The 21,320-nt window shown below is 37.0% G+C and overlaps 1 protein-coding gene across 1 annotated transcript in view; it reads left to right on the top strand.

Moving 5' to 3' along the window:
* XPR1 (xenotropic and polytropic retrovirus receptor 1) overlaps window positions 1-20,921 on the top strand; it is a 254,560-nt gene extending 233,639 nt beyond the window's left edge. Inside the window, exons 12-15 of the mRNA XM_064370708.1 lie at window positions 3,165-3,331; window positions 6,296-6,435; window positions 11,661-11,882; window positions 15,063-20,921. Coding sequence (XP_064226778.1) covers window positions 3,165-3,331; window positions 6,296-6,435; window positions 11,661-11,882; window positions 15,063-15,123 — 590 coding nt within the window. The 3' untranslated portion in view covers window positions 15,124-20,921. The remainder of the gene's footprint in view (window positions 1-3,164; window positions 3,332-6,295; window positions 6,436-11,660; window positions 11,883-15,062) is intronic.
* The last annotated feature ends 399 nt before the right edge of the window (window positions 20,922-21,320 follow it).

Consider the following 21,320-nt stretch of genomic DNA (forward strand, 5'->3'; position numbering starts at 1 on the left):
AGAATTACACTCTAAGGATAAGACTTAAAATATAGGAGAAATACCAGAAAATTAGCACATTGATTTTAGTTTCATTATTAATTCCTTTTTCACGTAACATTTTCACTCCTCTCCACAATCTCCTTTTATGTAATAATTTACACTTGATTATTTCTTCAGTAATTAGTAAAGAAGAAAAGAAAATCAGCTTTCTGTAATAAGACTCAAAATGACCTTATACTCATTTGAGAAGTACTCATTTGGTTATCTCCTACTGAATGTATCCGTTACTCTATTCTCATGTCCTTTTACTAGCAGACAAAATGATAATTTATTATTGGGAAAATTAAATGAGACAATGTTTGTAAAATACCTGGCACATACCTCATATTCGGTTTTTTTAAGTGTTGTAAATATAAATAACAGTTAAGTTGCTTGTCTTTATCTCTCAGTGTTGATCTTGTTTTGAAAATATGAGAAGTGTGAATTCTACTAAGTTGCCGAATTTGCTTTATTCTTTGTGAGTCTTAGTAGATGAATTTTAGTTATCTTTTTTAATGCACCCATGATGTGAATTATTGAATGATACTTCTCAGCTAGTCCCTGTATCTGCACATAGAATGAAATAAATGCATGTCAGAACACATGAACTATACCTAGATGATAGGTTAATAATTTTTTAGGCGTTTTAGGTTGATAATTTATATGACATAATGTTATAGTATAAATATTCAGCTCAAGTTGCTTTCGATGAAGAAAAATTTTTGTGGAAATAGTTTAAATATGAAAATGTGATTATATCAAAACCTAGCTATTCAGCAGAATCACATGTGGACCATTTTAAAAAATAATAATTTTGGCCAGGTGCAGTGGCTCACACCTGTAATTCCAACATTTTGGGAAGCCAAGGTGGGTGGATCACCTGAGATAAGGAGTGTGAGACCAGCATGGCCAATGTGGCGAAACCCCCGTCTCTACTAAAAATATAAAAGTCAGCCGGGCGTGATGGCAGGCGCCTGTAATCCCAGCTACTCAGGAGGCTGAGGCAGGAGAATTGCTTAAACCTGAGAGGCAGAGGTTGCAGTGAGCCAAGATTGCACCGTGCACTACAGCCTGGGCAACAGAGCTAGACTCCATCTCAAAAAAAATAAATAAAATTTAAAAAATAATAACTTAAAAAATACCAATTTCTTTTCCTACTACTACCTTTCTAAGAGAAGCAGCTAAACAGTGATGTCCTGGTATATGTTCAACAAACGAGCTCTTGGTTGGGAGTGGGGATGGGGCATGAATTCATAGTGTCCGCTGATTTCCATGGTGTAAATATTTCCACCATAGCCAATTTCAAACTAATAAGATGATAACACTAAATGTGGAGTTAGGAAAAGATGTACAGTAGCACAGCATTATACAGTATTTCCATCATACAGGTACAGTAAATATATATAACCTTGAGAGAGTAAATAATAGCAAAAATTAATAAAATAATTAAAAAGTAATGATTTTTGAGTATATGTAACCTTTATTTTAATGTAACTATTTATAAAGTTATGTAAGTTAATTTTTAATAAAGACTACGTTTGATAACCAGCTTCCAGAGTTTCAGAAAATTTAGCAATTGGTTCTCATGAGCTGATGAGAACTGATGTTCACACAACCCTGAAGCTCCGAGGTATCTATTTCTTTTAACCAATTGGTTGCAAGTAATTTGCCAGTTGTTTTTCTAAAATACAGATCTGATCCTAAAGCCCATGGAGGCATTCCACAGTCAGACCCAGATGAGTCTTTTTCACCCTTGTTTTAAATCATACCTTTCTCTCACATCCTCTGTATGTCATCTACATTCAGTGTAGATTACTTGTAACTTCTCAAACACACCTTGTACTTTCCCCTGCCTTCTTCTTATCTGCCTTCTCAATACCTTCCTTCAGCCTTGAATGGCCTTACCTCATTTGCCTGACTTTTGCAATACTATTTATCCTTCTAGAAATAACTCAAATGCTGCTTCCTTTTACTTCCTACTGTTGGAAACATTCACATTTGCCTTGGTGCTCTCATAGCCCGCTGTTTATACTTCATTTTGAGTTCAAATTTATCAATAACGAATGTCTGTTTCACGCTCTAGATTATAAATTTATAAGGGGTGCCTTTGAGTCATACTGTACTTAACATATTAATATAATCTAGAAGTGGTTAATAAACACTTGCTTATTTTAACAGAAAAAAAATATGAACAATGCATGATATATCCTTTGCTTTCTATTCCTTTAAGAAACTGACCAAAATTTAAACTTTTTTGAATTAGATGTTGTACACCTTTTTTTCCTGGTGATGCAGAACCATATTTGTAGTTATATACCTATATCACACCTAGAGATGTTCCACAGTGACTCTGGAGCTTACCAAAGAAGAATTTCATTAGATAGTGTATGAAGCAAAAATGATCAAATTGTATAACTATATTTGCAAATCATTATTCTCATTTAGTGTGCCTTACAGTATTTTCAGCATAAAGCCAAAAGTTACAGTATTCCCCGCAGGTTAGGCCTTTGTATCAATAAATACCCTCTAAGAAAAGCTAAAATATCTTACTTTGCTTTGTGACTTGAGGGAAATTTGCTTTCATACATATCCTTAAGGGTAAAATCCTTATCTGTTGTTTTCAGGCATTTTATCTAGACTTAGAATTATCTGGTTGCCATCACAGTAAGTATTGACAGGATCTAAGTGTATAAAGGAAATGTTCTAAAGTAAAAACAATCCAAGAATTTCTTGAAGAAAATGCAGCACATTCCTTGTTAGTGGTGTTTCAGGAATTTTTTTCATATTTTACCCTAGGCTGCCACCTGATGGCAAAAGTTAAAATTACATATTTTGTAACATTCAATGCCTTCATTGCAATTATATGGATTTTTTTTTTTATGTATTCAACATAGAGCCTCCAAAACTTCTATACATTTGTGCAAGTGTTACGTATTCAACAAATGTTTGGTGATTGCTTTGGGACTCAGGGAACTCATTTATTATTTAACCTTTGTTAGACAGTGATCTTCCTACGATTCGTTTAAAGCTTTGCTTTGTTATGGAGCTGTTTTAAGAATCTGTGTTTTAATTAGTGTTATTTAATGAAGAATTTTACTTAAATGTAGTAATGTTTTCTTTTCCCTTTTCTTTTCTTTCTTCAGAACGAGGTCACTCGGACACCATGGTGTTCTTTTACCTGTGGATTATCTTTTATATCATTAGTTCCTGCTATACTCTCATCTGGGATCTCAAGATGGACTGGGGTCTCTTTGATAAGAATGCTGGAGAAAACACTTTCCTTCGGGAAGAGATTGTATACCCCCAAAAAGTATGTATAAAGAGTGTCTGTGTTTGTTTAAAAAAACAAACGGCCAGGTGCAGTGGCTCACACCTGTAATCCCAGCACTTTGGGAGGCTGAAACGGGCAGATCACCTGAGGTCGGGAGTTCAAGACCAGCCTGACCCACATGGAGAAACCCATCTCTACTAAAAATACAAAATTAGCCAGGTGTGGTGGCGCATGCCTGTAATCCCAGCTACTCGGGAGGCTGAGGCAGGACAATCGCTTGAACCCAGAAGGTGGAGGTTGCAATGAGCCGAGATCATGCCATTGCACTCCAGCCTGAGTAACAAGAGCAAAACTCCGTCTCAAAAAACAAGCAAATGAACTTAGGTATACCACTAGCTAACCGTGTTGCAGTACAGACCCGAGCTGTTTACTACATGCTAGGTAGTATAGGAAATAAAAACAGAGTAAATTTCTCATTCTCAAGGAAAGCCATAAACTATGTTCAGACAAGTAAACAAATTGCAATACCATGTGATAAAGACTAGAATAGAAGAATAAATAACTTACTATAGTTTATGATGTTTTTGAACATGGAATGCCCTCAGTCTGAAACACTATTTCTCCCTTTTGTCTGCTTTGTAAACACCTGTTCTTCCTTCTTAAAAGTCAGTTTGAGTGTTACTTTCCTCCAAGAAGCCTTTCTTTATTTTTCCTAGCATAGTCAGCTATTCATCTAAATCTTTTTTTACCCTATATAAACTACCCTTATACCAGTTACCGCATTATGTTATAATAATGTGTTTAGGTGTCTGTATTCTTCACTGCCCAGCATAGTTCCTGATATATAGTAGACTTAGTGTTTCTGAAATGAATGAATAAATACTTGACTAAATGAAAAGTGTTATGAAAACACAAAGGAGAGGGAGTGCCTGACTCTGCTTGATTGCATCAGGAAGACTTCTCCTTTCATTTATTTCATCTAATATTTGTTAAAATCAAGTGCCATTTCAATCAAAAAATATAGTCTATGTTTTAGGAATAATTCTTTAGGAATTATCTTAGAATTTTATCTGTGTATCAATAAAAAGACAAGAGGGGCTGAATTAAAAAGTCAAAAAATCAAAAAATATATTTACTCAGATATTTTAGTAAAGGATGAATACCGTGATTAGACCTTGAAAGAAATTAAACAATGAACTGGTAATCCTGAATGTGAATTATAACCCCAGCTTTTTCACTAACTAGCTATATAATTTTCTGCAACCAGGCGTGGTGGCTTACACCTGTAGTCCCAGCACTTTGGGAAGCCAGGACAGGAGAACTGCTTGAGTTCCAGACCAGTCTAGACATCATAGTGTGAGACCCTGTCTCTACTAAAAATACAAAAAAAAAAAAAAAAAATTAGCTTGGTGTGGTGGCACATGCCTGTAGCCCCAGCTACTTGGGATGCTGAGGCAGGAGGATCTCTTGAGCCCAGAAGTTCAAGGCTGCAGCAAGCTATGTTCATGCCACTGTACTCCAGCCTGGGCAATGGAGCAAGACCCTGTCTTAAAAAAAAAAAAAGGCAAATATTTGGAATAAAGTTCATCCAGCTTTAAAAGTGTGGAATCCAGTGGAGCTTCAGAACACAGGTATATGAACCTTCAAATCAGTTCTTAGGGATTAACAGTTCTTAAAATCAGTTCTTAGGAATGCGTGCATTAAGCACCACATCCCAGGTGCAGGAACAATTTTTGTTCTTTATATTCAAACTTTTCTGTGTATCTTGATCTAAACATAAGTATATTCCTCCCAAAAGACTTCCACATTTTTGGTAACATCAGTTCCCACTTTGGTCAGTGGTGAATAGCTTAAGACTGACTCTGAAAGGCACATGATATTGCAGGTCTTCAGTTAAACCTAATAATAAATAAAGTGAATGTGGATTTACCCAAAGATTGTATTAGCACTATATTGGGAGGATGGGAGAAGGAACAGTGAGCCATGTGAATGTGTTAAAATCCTCATACTCCCATTAAATTTATCATAATCAGCAATCAGTGAATAATGTCTAAAATTGAGTAATCAAGATATAACACTATACACATATTATTTTAATATGTGGAGGATAAGTAGAAGAAATAGTTACAAATTTTGAAAATGTTTGGTCTCTAGAGATGGAAAGAGAAGGTGGCCAGGGGACTCTTTTTTTTTTTTTTTTTTTTTTTTTTTAATAATAGCATTTCACAATGACTGGTATTACTTTGTTTAAAAAAAAATTAAGTAAAATAAGTATTATGGCTTAATACATAGTAGTTCCCCTTCCCAAAATATTTCACATTCTTCAAATACATGTATTTAAAGAGCTAATTTCCTTGAGATTAATAATGAGCAAATCTAGTTAGAATTATATAGTTCTGGTCTATTGGCAATTTGTGTACTTAAGACTTTTGTGTAGCAAAAACTGGACTGGCCTCCTAAATCCTGGGTGCTGGTACCTGCAAGTGCGACCTGAGCACCACTTTCCCCATGTAAAAATAGAACATTTCTTAAATTCAACCATGGTTGTGAAATCCAAGCTTAATTTCATTTACATTAAAAAGCAAGCCAAAACTTTCTTCAAATACAGGATAAGGCAACTGAAAAATAAAATACAAATAACACAGTGAGTAAATCTGCTAATCTTTTCTGATATTAGCTATTAAGTCTGCTGTACCTGTTAGAATGTAATCTCAATCGATCAAGAATGTTATCCAGCTTATATTTCTGGGCCCTAGAAGGAAGCCTGGTATACAGTATGGCAGTGAAATATATTGGTTAATAATTACTGAAATTCAGTAATACTTCATTTTGGATACTATACTATTTAAGGACAAACTAAATTAGTAGAAATAGTTCTAAAATATAACTTTCTCTTGAACCTGTGCTGATTGGTAGGACATGTGTGAGTCTTGTTGTTCATTGGTATGCCTATTTATGAGAAATGTGATGGGAAACACACTCAATTTTTTCATTATTTCTCAGGCCTACTACTACTGTGCCATAATAGAGGATGTGATTCTGCGCTTCGCTTGGACTATCCAAATCTCGATTACCTCTACAACTTTGTTGCCTCATTCTGGGGACATCATTGCTACTGTCTTTGCCCCTCTTGAGGTTTTCCGGTAAGCATACTACTGAAAAGTTTATTAAGGGTTCTTTTTCACCTAAAAGACACCCAATACTTAACAAATTAGAATTTATTATAACTTGTACTTGAAAACCTTAAATTTTCCAACTGTTCTCAAGTTTCTCATGAGCTTTAGAATGGAAAATCCCACTTGAAGGACTTAGAGGTTAATTCTCACAGATTAAAATAACCATTGATGATGACTTAAAAGCTTTTTTGGAACTGGGTTCCATTGAAAGGATAAGTGGAAATTGGGAGGTAAATGGCTTGAAACAGAAATTGAAATCTTTGGAGAATCATTTTTTGCAATTTGGCAGTCTGAGTTATTCAGCCCAACCTTCTCACTGAAAACAATAAAAATGCTAGATAAAATGTGTTTAAATCTGGCCAGGCGAGGTGGTGCACGCCTGAAATCCCAGCACTTTGGGAAGCTGAGGTGGGCGAATCACTTGAAGTCAGGAGTTCAAGACCAGCCTGGCCAACATAGTGAAACCCCGTCTCTACCAAAAATACAAAATTGGCTTAGTGTGGTGGTACATGCCTATAATCCCAGCTACTTGGGAGGCTGAGGTAGGAAAATTGCTTGAACTCAGGCAGTGGAGGTTGCAGTGAGCCGAGATCACACCATTGCACTCCAACCTAGGCAACAAGAGCAAAACTCTGTCTCAAAAAAAAAAAAAAAATTAGCCAAGTGTGGTGGCATGTGCCTGTAGTCCCAGCTACTGAGGAGGCTGAGGTGGGAGAATCGCTTGAACCCAGGAGGAAGAGGTTACAGTGAGCCAAATTGAGACACTGCACTCCAACCTAAGCAACAGAGGGAGACCATGTCTCAAAAACAAAAGCAAAAACAAAAACTTGTTTCACTTATATTAACAGAATAAAGGGGGAAAAAAGAGCAATATATATAGAAAATGTCATTGACAAAAGTCAATCCTGTTGATAAAAAAAAAGTTTTCTACAAAAACACAATCAAGATTATATTTAACAGTAAAACACTATAAACTTTCCCTTGAGTTCAGGAATGAGAGAAATGTGTGTGCTGTTCCCACTTTTATTTAATATCATCAAAGTATAGCTAGTGCAATGAGGAAAAAGAAATATCAGAATTAAAAAGAAAAAAATGAAACTATAATTATTCAATGATGACAGTTACATAAACAGAAAATTCTTAAGAATTTACAAATAAATTATTAGATCAAATGTCACAGTGTGACTATAAGGTCAACATAATATAAATCAATCATTTTAAAAAACAGTCATGGCTGGGCACAGTGGCTCACGCCTGTAATTCCAGCACTTTGGGAGGCCAAGGTGGGTGGATCACCTGAGGTTGGGAGTTCAAGACCAGCCTGACCAGCATGGAGAAACCCTGTCTCTACTAAAAATACAAAAATTAGCCAGATGTGGTGGCACGTGCCTGCTGTAATCCCTCTACTTGGAGGCTGAGGCAGGAGAATTGCTTGAACCCAGGAAGCAGAGGTTACGGTGAGCCCAAATTGTGCCATTGCACTCCAGCCTGGGCAATGAGTGAAACTTCATCTCAAAAAAAAAAAAAAAAGTCACAACAACTAGAAAAAGAACATTTAAAAAACCATATCATTTTGAATAGCATCTGAATATATCAGATACAAACTTAGGAATAAGTCTAATTAAATTAAAGCTGTGTATGTGTGGGAAAATCGACAAGCCAGTTCTGTAATTTATATGGAAATACAAAAGGTCAAGAATGGCCAAGACTATCCTGAAAAGAACAGTTAAAAGACTTAACACTCTCAGATATCAAGACTGATGATATAGTTACAGTGAGTAAGACAGTATATGGTATTAGTGAAAGGATAGACAAATAGTTCACTGGAGCGGAATAGGGAGTCAGAAACAAATAGGTACATACCTTGATACTTCCTGATTTATGACAAAGGTGGCTACATAACAGTGGAAAAAGAGGGCCTTTAATAAATGATATTGAGTCAACTGGATATCCATATGGAAAAAAATAGTTCCAGCTCCTACTGTATACTGTGTGCAAAATCAATTCCAGGTGGATTGTAGAACTAAGTATGAAAAGTAAATCAATGACCTCTCTGGAAGTAACAGGAAAGAACCCTAAAGGTGGTTTTCAATGTATGGTAATGTAGTTCATATTCTGGGTGGTAATTACACAGTGGGTTCCTTTATGATAATTAAGCCATACACTTATGATTTGCATACTTTATATATGTGTGTTATACTTCCATTGAAATGCTTATCATTTTTTTTTTTTAAAAAAAGGCAAATTAGCGAAAGAAAAGGACTAACTTCAGAAAAGTGGCAGATTGACAGCTGACTTCTCAGCAACATTGAAAGAATCATTAAAATGAAATCTTCAGTGTACTGAAAGAAAATAACTGCTTACCTAGACTCTGCCTAGTGAAGATATCTTTCGCAAATAAGATGATATAAAGATATTTTCAGATAGGTGTATAACAGTCCTCTGAGTCAGGATGGGCAAACACTGCCTGGTACAATAAGATAGAAGCTGGAAAAGGAAAGATAAACGTGAGGAGAAAGAATGACTCTGGAATCCACCTGCTGTCAGAGCTCTCTCCAGACCAGTGTTCTTTCCCTTTTTCACCTTCCTGAATGCCTAGGGCTGGCACCTGAACTCTCCAACGCTGCCACCATCTTCCCCCACCCACTTCTTTCTCTTTCATATATGCTGCTTCATCACATTTTTAAAAGAAATTCCAGGCCAGGTGCAGTGGCTCACACCTGTAATCCCAGCACCCTGGGAAGCTGAGGTGGGTGGATCACCTGAGGTTAGGAGTTCAAGACCAGCCTGGCCAACATGGCAAAACCCAATCTCTACTAAAAATACAAAAATTAGCTAGGCGTGGTGGCGCACATCTGTAATCCCAGCTACTCGGAAGGCTGAGGCAGGAGAATTGCTCCAACCCAGGAGGCAGAGGTTGCAGTGAGCCAAGATTGCATCACTTCATTCCAGCCTGGGTGACATAGTGAGACTCCATCTCAAAAAAAGAAAAAGAAATTCTAGTTTAAAAAAAAATACCTTGTGACTATTTTACGTCTCTTTAAAAAATCATTTGCTTACTAATTAAATCAAATGTTCTATCCCCATTTAAAAAATAATCGTCTTTAGATCTGCTTTCTCCCTCCAACTATTGCCCATCTTTCTACTGTCCTCTATAGCAAAACTCTGCAAGAGATGTCTGCACTTGCTGTCTCTGCTCTCACTTCTCTTCCATTCTTTTTCATTCAAATCAAGGATGTATTCCCAAACTCAAATCACTTTTGTTAATAATCTATAATAATAATAATATTGTAGTTCCTACTATGTAGCTGATAGCATTCTAAGCCTTTTACCTTTATTAAATCCTCACAGCAATCTTAGGAGGTAGGGACTGTTATCATGCCTTTTACTGATGACACTGAAGCATAGGTTAAGTAACTCATCCGAAGTCATTACGGTGAGCAAGTGGTACAGCCATGATTTGAATCTAGACAGTCTCCCAGCGTCTATGCTTTTAGATCATACTGCCTATTTTGCTAAATCCCCTGGTCAGTTTTCTGTACTTATCTTACTTTACTTCCCAGCAAAGCACTTTCTTCACTTGACTTCTCAGAAACTACATTCTCCTGTCTCACTGCTATTCCTTATCCACTCCTTTACTGGTTCTTCCTCCTCCTCCCAAACTTTTAAGTGTTAGTGTTCCAGGATTTAATCTGCCCTCTTCTCTCCTCTAGTTGTATTATTCCTAAACCTATTATTTGAAATGCTGTCTTTTTTTTTTTATTGTATTTTAGGTTTTGGGGTACATGTGAAGAACATGCAAGATTATTGCATAGGTACACGGCAGTGTGATTTGCTGCCTTCCTCCCCATCACCTATATCTGGCATTTCTCCCCATGCTATCTCTCCCCAACTCCCCACCCCCCGCTGTACCCCCTACATCCCCCCAACAGACCCCAGTGTATAGTGCTCCCCTCCCTGTGTCCATGTGTTCCCATTGTTCAACACCCGTCTATGAGTGAGAACATGCGATGTTTGATTTTGTGTTCTTGTGTCAGTTTGCTGAGAGTGATGGTTTCTCTTTATGCTCTCTCCAGCCATAAACTTTCCCTTGAACTGCAGACTCTCATCCATCTCTCTGCTGAATTCTCACATATCTAATGGGTAGCTCAAACCTAGCAGGAACAGCCCTGCATCTCTGATCTTAGTAAACGCTGTCACCTTTCACTTAAACAGAATACCCTAAGGCCACTCACATCCCATGTCAATAAGTCCTGTCAGCTCCATCTTTATAAATAAATCCTTTGTCTGTCTGCTTCTCATCACTTCTATTACTGCCACCTTTAAATCACCATCATCTCTTTTCTGAACTGCTGCAACAGCCCTTCTAATTGGTCTTTCTTTAACTGTTCTTGTCTCCCTTTGATCTCTTCACCATTGAGCAGATAGAATGACCTTTTTCAAATACATTACTTTATTTTCCTACTCAGAACTCTCACTGTTCTCCATTAGACATAAAATTTAAACTGGTTTATAAGGCCCTTTGTGGATGGGTCCTCTTCCACCCTTCCATCATTATCTCCTGCCATTTTCACCTCACTTATTCTGCGCTAGGCCCACTGACCTTGCTGTTGTTCCAACTTGCCTTTTTATACTTGCCATTTGCCTCCGCCTGGGATACTTTCCTCCAGGATTTTTACATGACTTACTTCCTTGCATTATTCAGGTTTTCAATAGCTGCCATGTCTTCAGAGAAGCTTTCCCTGACCAGTCTTAATGATGGCATACTCTATTCCCTTGTCCTGCTTTATTTTCTTCACAGTACTTATCATTAGCTGATTGATTGTTTACTTGCTCATTTTCTGTCTCTACCTTTAGAATTTATACCCCGTAAGGGCAAAAAGGCTTTGTGTTATTCTGTGCCTTTACTGCCTTATGGTAAGCATTCAGTAAAGATGTGTCAAATAAGTTGAAAGAATGAGCACTCTAAAACTGCATTCCATGAGCCCCTTCCTTTTTCGTAGTCCAGTCTTGTTTCCCTTACCCCCCCTCCAACTCCCCACAACACCATCTTGAATATTTTAATATTCAGGCCCTTAATTCTTTGTTTGCATTTACATGTGTGGAAACTTGATACTCTGGGAGGTTTACAGGCAGCAGAAATATGTTAAAATTTCATAAGTAATTTGTTTGATCTAACCCATTTTGCTCAGGCGATTTGTGTGGAACTTCTTCCGCCTGGAGAATGAACATCTGAATAACTGTGGTGAATTCCGTGCCGTGCGGGACATCTCTGTGGCCCCCCTGAACGCAGATGATCAGACTCTCCTAGAACAGATGATGGACCAGGATGATGGGGTACGAAACCGCCAGAAGAACCGGTCATGGAAGTACAACCAGAGCATATCCCTGCGCCGGCCTCGCCTCGCTTCTCAGTATGTATGGCTTCTGCTTCTGTGAGGCATGTTTCCTTTGAGTTTTAGCACTGGGTGACTGGTAAGCTAAGAAGCTGTCAGGTTGAACTAAATGAAATTGCTGATACTCAACTACTTTTCATCTACAAAAAACAGTAATAAGCAGCAATTCCATATGATACAACCTATAGACTGTAGACTGTCTAAATGAGCACATAGAGTAAATGTCATCAATGCATAACCTACTAATTTGGCATTAAAGATTCACTGTCTAGAGGAAAAGATTGTGGAGAGTGATTTGTTAATATTTGACTCTTCTGTATATTTTGCATACAAATAATTTTTGTGTTATAAACTTTAGGAATTCTGCCATCTATGCCTTGATCAAATTACTTAATTTCTGTATTCTGCCCCTCAACTGTAAATTGGGCTTAACATGGTTCTTGCTTGTAGGGTGGTTAAGTGGATTATATTCATTATTACATAGAACTTGGAACAGTTCCCTCAAAAAGAGCGTACTAAGTATAACCTATTATTTTTATCTTCTTATTAAATACCTACAGTGATTTTTTTTATCAGTCATTGAGTATGCATGTTGCTAAAAGTTACAGTAAATGTACACTATATGGTGACTGCATTTGAAATGTAGAGAAAATAGCCCAGTAGATTGGAATGAAGGAGACATGTTGAGGATGAGCAGTTTTCTAAAGGATAAGGGAATGAATAGACTAGAGACTACTAAGACGTGAAGATGGAAATGAAGTGCAGAAAGAAAAACCGTGTGACTAGAATTATAGTAAGAATCATTTTGCTGAGTAGACGAAGGATGATTGTAAAAGGCTGAAAAATGCAAGCTTGATCTTGTAGGCAGGAAAGAGTCACAGAGAATTTTTTCGTAGAGGAATGACATTGTGAAAGTAGTGTCCTAGGAAGTTTTTATGACACTGTGTAAGATATATTTCACATGTACCCCAAAACCTAAAATGCAATAAAAAAAAAAAAAAAGAAAAAGAAAAAGAAAGAAAAAAAAAAAAGATATATTAGGCAAGGGAAAACTGAAGGCCAGAAAGCCAGATGAAAAACTATGCAGTACTTTATGAGACAGTGAATATTCAGATCAGGATGCTTACAGCTGGACCTAAAGGAATGTAAGATGTTTTGAAGGAAGTAAGAAACAGAAGGTGGTACCGGTAACTCATTGGATATAGGAGAGTAGAGTAGAATTTGCTGAGCTTTAGATAGAGATTTGGAAGTTCTCTGAAGAAGGTAGAGAAAAGCAGAGAGCAGGGAACTGAATCTTATTCCCTGGTCAACCACGTTAGCCAGGGAACAAACACAGACCAAGAGAAAAAAATAAATAAACAAAAGAGCCAGGAATGGTCAGGGAAGTCAGTAGGAGGAGCATCAAAACGAAAGCATGGTTGGTACTGTGATCCCAAGGAAGCCGTGTTTGAAGGAGCTGGGGCAGGGGAGCACTGAGTGGATCAGTGAGATAAGTGCCACAAAAGGCTGGAAGAAAATGCCAAATGCAGTTGGTGACCTCACTGAGCTCCTGATTTTGAAGTCTAATTATCCTTGTTAGTTACCAGCAGAGGGCAATCTAAACATACACTATTTCTGCTTCAGAAACAAGGGGCTCTTTGGCAATAGATTATCATGTTCTTTCAGGTGTTTAGTGGAAGAACACTGGGCAACCAGAGTGCAGCGAGAGGAAGACGTTAGGAATGGAGCCGTTGATAAGCAGCGGAGAGAGCAGGAATCTAAAATCCGATCTGAATTTGAGTACTGACTTTATCACTCCTGCAACCTTTAGCATATCCTTAATGTGTGTTTTTATGTTTTTGTTGTTTTTGAAACAATATCTCACTCTATTGCCCAGACTGGATCAGTGCAGCAGCATAATAATGACTCACTGCAGCCTCGACCTCCTGGGTTCAAGCACTCCTCCCACCTCAGCCTCCCAAGTAGCTGGGACTGTAGGCCTGCACCACTATCCGCAGCTAATTTTTTATTTTTTGTAGAGACAGGATCTTACTATGTTGCCCAGGCTGGTCTCAAACTCCTAGCCTCAAGAAATCTTCCCTCCTTGGCCTTCCAAAGTGCTGGGATTATAGGCATGAGCCACCACACCCAGCGACCTGATTTTATTGTTGGTATTTATAGTAGTAGATAGTTTGTGTTGGGCTGAAATATGCTTCACTGTAATTTCACTCTAACAACCATTTGAATCCTAGCTGGGCTCTCTCACATAACTTATAATGAGTCTCCTTTCTCTTCTGAGTTATATGTTGTCAACTATTTGAAGAGAAACAACTGTTATGCCTCTCCTTACGTTTTCTCTTCTGCTGGCTAACTCTTTTAGTTTCTTACATATGCCTCAAAGGGTGTTATATCTGTCATTCTCGTCATCCTTATCACAATTCCTTATTATTATTATTATTATTATTATTATTATTATTATTATTATTTGGAGACATGGTCTCAGTCTGTCACCTAGGCTGGAGTGCAGTGTTGTGATCATAGCTTACTACAGCCTTGAACTCCTGGGCTAAAGTGATTCTCCTGCCTCAGCTTCTTGAGTAGCTGGGGCTACAGATGTGCACTACCATACCTGGCTTTTTTTTTTTTTAATAGGGTCTTGCTATGATGCCCAGATTGGTCTCAAACTCCTGGGATAAGGCAATCCTCCCAAGGAGCTGGGATTACAGAAACCAGCCAGTTTCTTATATTTGTTCAATGCTGTTTTTATCCACTTTCTCACTTGATGTGTGTATTATCTCCATGAGGTGAAAGTGGCATTAAGTGAAATTGGTATTATCATTTCTGCCTTACAGAGATGGAAATGGGCACTCAGAGGGTTAAACAGATGCATCATAATATCAGAGTCACTACTCAAGCTCAGATCTTCTTATTCCAGATCGCTACCTTCTGCGTCATGCATATCCTGCCATTGTTCTTGTACCTTGCTCTGGTTGCCATTTAGTTTCTCAGAAAACACTAAGAAACTAGATGATTGGAAAAACATCCAATAATGTCTAAAATTGAATTGGAAACTCTAGAATAATCTGTTTGGTACAGGACATAATCCCTGTTTAGAATGTATGTTTAATGGTGGTAAGATTGGAAATGTGTCTAATACTGTGAAAGTGTTTGTATTTGAGTAATGGACTAAGTGCTTTTTGTCCCCCTTGTTACCACTAGATCCAAGGCTCGTGACACTAAGGTATTGATAGAAGACACAGATGATGAAGCTAACACTTGAATTTTCTGAAGTCTAGATTAATGTTTGGTTTTCCTACTCTACAATCCTTTCCTCGACCAACGCAACCTCTAGTACCTTTCCAGCCGAAAACAGGAGAAAACACATAACACATTTTCCGAGCTCTTCCGGATCGGATCCTATGGACTCCAAACAAGCTCACTGTGTTTCTTTTCTTTTCTTCTGGTTTAATTTTAATTTTGTATTTTTAAAACAAATATTTACTTCATTTGCCAATCAGAGGATGTTTTAAGGAACAAAACATAGTATCTTATGGATTGTTTACAATCACAAGGACATAGATACCTATCAGGATGAAGAACAGGCATTGCAAGGACCCTCTGATGGGATGGTACTGAGATATCTCGGCTTCCGCTAGGCCCGGTTTTGACTGGTTGAAACCGGACATTGGTTTTTAAATTTTTTGTCAGTTTATGTGGAGAATTTTTTTCTTTCCTTCATACCCAGCGCAAAGGCACTGGCCGCACTTGCAGGAAAAGTGCAACTTAAAGCAGTACCTTCATTCATGAAGCTACTTTTTAATTTGATGTAACTTTTCTTATTTTGGGGAGGGTTGCTGGGTGGGTGGGAAATATGATGTATTTGTTACACATAGTTTTCTCATTATTTATGAAATTTAACCATAAGAGAATGATATAACTCCTGTGCAATGAAGGTAATAACAGTAAAAGAAGGCAGGGGAAACTTAATGTTGGATGACATTTGTGAGGGTCAGTCCCACATACCTCTTCCAGGAGACAACTTGCACCAGTTTGACCTTTTCTTTCCTTTTTTTTATTTTAAGCCAAAGTTTCATTGCTAACTTCTTAAGTTGCTGCTGCTTTAGAGTCCTGAGCATATCTCTCATAGCAAGGAATCCCCACACTTCCATACCACTGACTGAATTTCATAGAAGAAGTTCTGACAATTTTTTTTTAACTTTTTAAGGAACAGATGTGGAATATACTTGCCCATATTTCAACCTTAACAGCTAAAGCTATGCCTTATTATGCATCAGCATCTATGGTCACTGTAGTGTGACCTTTCCTGGCTCTGAATTAGAAGACAGAGCTATTTCAGAGTCTCTCTGTGCCCTCACTAGATAGTTTTTCTTCTGGATTCAACAACTTTAGCCAGAATTTGATCAAATTAAAAGTCTGTCATGGGGAAACTATATTTTTGAGCACATGGAACAAATTATCTTTCCTCATTCGCATTATGTTGATACAAAAGACCTTGGCAGCCATTTCTCCCAGCAGTTTTAAAGGATGAACATTGGATTTGATGCCATCCCATGATAGAAAACCTGCTTTAAAATTTTAGGGATCTAAAGTTGGTCATACATAAAAAGTATATGCTTAGAAATTATAGACTGTTATGATCTGTCCACAGTGCCCGTTGTCACTTTGTCTCATTTCTTCCCTTTGTTCCTTAGTTATCCAAATAAGCCTGAAAACCATAAGAAATATCACTTTATTGAATATGGTTGGCATTAAATATAGCATTTCATTATCTAAGGGAATTCATATAAATTCTAGGACATGGTAAAATGTGTTTTAATAACCCCCAGACCCAGATGAAAATTCCAAAGTCAGTACCAGCAGATTCATGAAAGTAAATTTAATTCTGTAATTTTCAGCTTAATTATAAAAAAAGGAACAATAAGTGGAACGCCAGCCATTACCATTTGCTTAGTCTTAAAAACATATGGTTACTGCCCTTTAATACACTCATATCATCAGCACTTCTCCAGTAAGATTAAAGTTGCTGGTGCTAGAAAATTTTTATCAATTAACTGACAGATAGTTTCTTTTTAAAGCAGTTTCTTCCATCTTTATTGTGACTAGCTTCCAAAATTTGTTCCCCTTTTGAATCGAGGGTTTTTTTTGTTTTGTTTTGTTTTTTTTCTGAAAAATCATACAACTTTGTGCTTCTGTTGCTTTTTTGTGTTTTGTCAAGCATGTCCCTTGACCCAAAGTGGAAGAGGAAATGTTTAATTAATGTTTTTTTAGTTTAAATAAATTGAATCATATATAATAATCAGTGTTAACAATTTAGTGACCCTTGATAGATTAAAGGTTGCATTATTTATACTTGGGATTTTTTTCCCCCTAACTATTCTGTTTTTTTGTACTTTAAAACTATGGGGGAAATATCACTGGTCTATCAAGAAACAGCAGTAATTATTACTGAGTTAAATTGAAAAGTCCCGTGGACTAGGCATTTCCTGTACAAATAAAATTGGTGGTACTTATGTGTATCCAGAGCCATTTGAATTGTTAACTTTATTCTCTATTAGTAAATCTCTGATGGCAAGCATAAAATCTTACAGTTGACTTCTGCTATTTGAATTCCCCAGTATTTTTATGTTAGTGTATCCGATGGCCAGTTTAGTTTTTCTTCAACTGTTATTCTAGGCCCTAATCAGTCTTATTTATTCACATATGATGCAACGACAAAATGTAATCCTTTTCTGAAGTGTTTGTCGGATTGGCATAGTCTATTCAAAAGTAAGGCTTGTGTAACTTTCAGCTGGCTATGACAGAGGCTTACGTGTGTTCTTCCTCATTAAGAGAGCTTGGGAGACAAAGCCTACATTTAATTTGTTTCTTTCCAAAAAGGCAATCTTTACTTTCTTCTCCTAAGTTTCATATGCTATGTCCACCCTACATTCTTTTTGGAGGTGCCCATACACTGAAACTCTGAATAGAACTCTTAAAAATGCATATCACAGACTCATTTTAAAGGAGCAGCAACCTAACCAAAGTTAGAACTTCATTTGATTTTAGGTTTAGAAATTCTAGTTTTATTTTGGAGAATCACTCAGTTTTTAATATCAGTTAAAATACTCCTAAAAGGAATGAAAAGGAAATCTAAGTAAAAGAATAAAACTTGTTTTTCATTTTATGATAGTATAGAGAGCACTGATGTTTATAGAGAAAAGATAAAAGTGGTTTACTCTCTATGCACAAATGAGTGCCTATATTTAAGGCTGTCTATACCATTACAGTGGCATAACTGGTGATTTCATAGCATACAGAGAAACAATGAAATCAAAGATTAAATCACTATTAATTAGGTTATGATGGTCATTTGTAAGATTGGAAAGTAGCCCAAAACCCACCTGCAACTTTTTTCCAGCACTCCACCATTAGGCTCCTTAGGCAAGCTGCTTAACTTCAGTCAGAAGCAATGATGTGGGAGAATGCCATTCACTTCAGTAGTAACTTACAGAAACCATTTAAAGAAGGAAAATGGGCCCCAGCCCCAGGATCCCTGACTTTCTAAACATGAGAATTCTGCGACTTTAACTGAGCTTTTACCAGAAGTACTTGTGAATATGTAGTGTCTTTCCACCATGCTTTGACCCACTAGACCAACAGTAACTAGATAAAGCAGTTCATCCATTTCTGGATAGGTGAATGAACTAGGGCAAGGAAAGAAGAGGAAAAAAATAAAGTAGTTCTGAATCATACAGGTCTCAGATTAGCAGACATTCGTTAAAGAGAAGTAAAATAATTTTGGAGATAGCAGAGAAGAGCAAGAGGATGTTGGATGTTGGCAGTGAGCTGCAGCAGGACAGGAAAGCAGGTGAGCCTGGTCATGCAAAGGTGCTGCCTCCGTCTCTCCGCTCAGCGTTTATTAAATTGCTGAGAAAGACCTGCCTTTATTTTCCTATCTTTTTTCCCCATTACTTTGCATATTCTGGAAATAGTTCTTTATTCTCCAATGCAATTTTCTAAACAGTGACTACAAAAATTTCTTATTCTAAGGAAAATAATTAAGAAAATAACCCTATCTGTGGCATTATTTTAAAATACCAGATTCTCTGAAAGATTGTATTTACCTGGTAAGCAAATTTCAGGTTGTTATTGTTTCCTTTTAATGGTTTACATGAAATTTTCCTCTCAACAAGTACTTCTTACTGTATACCATCTGAGTTTTTAAAATTGAGATAGCTTCTGAAAGTAAAAATCATGTTGAATTTGCAGCTCTCTTGACTACAAAGTCACCGTACTTTTCTCAAATCTAATAGGAATTCAGTGTCACTACAGGTGAGATCTATAATGACCAGGTAAAGACAATTGAAGCTTTGGTAGAACTTTTGCAAAAGTTAGAAGAATAAATCCAATTGATCAGCTTAGTTCATTTTCTTTTTCTGAGTGATCTGAATTTTTCTTGCTTGTGATCATTAGCTAAGGCAAGGAAAGTTAAAGATTTTCTAAATTACAAACATACATTTCTGCATTTCAGAAATCAGTCTTGATAGTAAATCTCACAAGCTCCCAACTTTCTGCATTGTATTTTAAGTCTATACAATTTTAGAGCACATTAGGTAATGTGGGACAGAGTTGATTATATGATAGCATGATAAATTTGCACTGTTGGTGTTCCAAACCAATGATTTAACCAGCATTAACCACACTCAACTCACCAAATATGAAAAAGTAAAAATATCTCATTAGTTTTGGAAAAGCTTAAATTAGTCCATGCAGGAAGTTTGCCTAAGAACAGAGAGGAGCCTGTTGATTGGCATGGCTCATGATGCCTTTCTTGTATGAATTATCAGAACTGTGATATTGAGTTGCCCCTAGAAAACAGCCTTCCAGAATATATTTGCTTATTTAGGGTGGAAGAGGAAGTGAGAAGAACAAGATGAGAGTTTCCCTTAAACTGAAGAAAATCATTATACTAATTTGCAACTGAAGTAAGTTTCCTTGTTGCAAACCTTTGGTTTATTTTATCAAATCAAAGCCATCTTCAGTTTTTTGTATGGTGCCATCAACCCAAGGAGGACAATCAACCTATTGTTTGCCTTGGATTCACTATATCTGCTAAGTGCACAGTCTCATCTTGTATACCTTCAAACCAGTTACTTGACTAAACTTCCACCATAATACCTTAGTTCTTCCTATGCCCTTTCCTCTGTGCCTCCACAAGTCAGAGGGAAAGACTGCAATAGTTCTAGAAAGATGTGGACTTCTAAGAAAGAGCCAAGCTTCCATCTCACTATCTCTTGGTCATTATCTCTGAAGTCCCTACCTGCACTTCCCTGATTGCCCTGTGGCAACACCAGCATGGTGGGAATCGGGGGAAATATTGTGGAAAATTCCTAAAGGTTAATTGTTCATGATGTTGTTGTTATTTTGAATTGTAAAGTAAAATTGTGAGCCACTCACATTTCAGTTGCAAAAATAACAGAACTGTTAAACTTTATCATATTGTGAAAATTAATTTCTTGCCATTTTCTGGATTAGCACAGAAGCTTGTATCAATGAAGAGTGTTTAGGAGGGGACTAGGGTGAAAATCGTATTTTTCTGTTCAAACCTCTCCTCCTATTTGTGTTTTCTTCACCCGTCTCCCTCCACCACACTGTGTTGGTCAAATGATACTATTCTATGAAACCCTGAGCTATAGCTGTCAAAAGTAACTATGGATTGTGATTAGTCCTCTGTGGGTGCTTCTTTCCCTCTTTCTTCTCCCTTTCTCTCTTTTTCAGTCTCCACTCTGGTAAATGGAAAAGGTGACATCGAAGAATCGACGCTTGGACTCATGTTGTATCTGCGACTATGCTATTAGCCGTCTCCTTTCCTTCCTATATGGGTAGAATTCTTAGGACTTACGAAGTTCCCTTCTTGATAAGTAGGTTAAATGCACAATGTGGTACTGTTTTATAGTTTCTAGATGGTTGTATAAAGCAAAAACTTAATGTGGTTATGTGTTTTTAAAAGAAAATAAGTGATTGGTTACTAAACTCTGTCCTTTTTTCATTATTACAAGTTCTCTCTGTTTTCCAACAGTTTGCTGACTCCTTTGTTACTGGTGAATGGTTTGTGTGACTGTGTTTTTCTCTCTGGGTTTCTTGAATTCCTGAACATAGTTCCCCTTAGGACTAACTTTTATATGGGGTTAAGGCAAACAGACTACAGTGGTGAAATTTTTAAACTATCCTGCTAAGTTAAAAAAAAATCTTAAATGGCCTTTCTTCTTCAGGTAATATATGAAGTGTGACTCTAAAGCAGTGAGATTGATGCAACAAATCTTTCTTTCACTCACACAAAGAATCTCAAATATTACAAATATGAGGTGAAATGATGTGTCCAATTACATGTTGGAGAGCTGGACACTGCTGTCACTGCATGCCTGTGCTCTGTGAAAAAACAGCACTTTCTGCAGAATTCCTGGACTAACTATTATT

This window comes from Aotus nancymaae, unplaced genomic scaffold, assembly GCF_030222135.1.
Source record: "Aotus nancymaae isolate 86718 unplaced genomic scaffold, 86718_ANA_hifiasm-v0.15.2.pri h1tg000108l, whole genome shotgun sequence".
Taxonomy (NCBI): Eukaryota; Metazoa; Chordata; class Mammalia; order Primates; family Aotidae; genus Aotus; species Aotus nancymaae.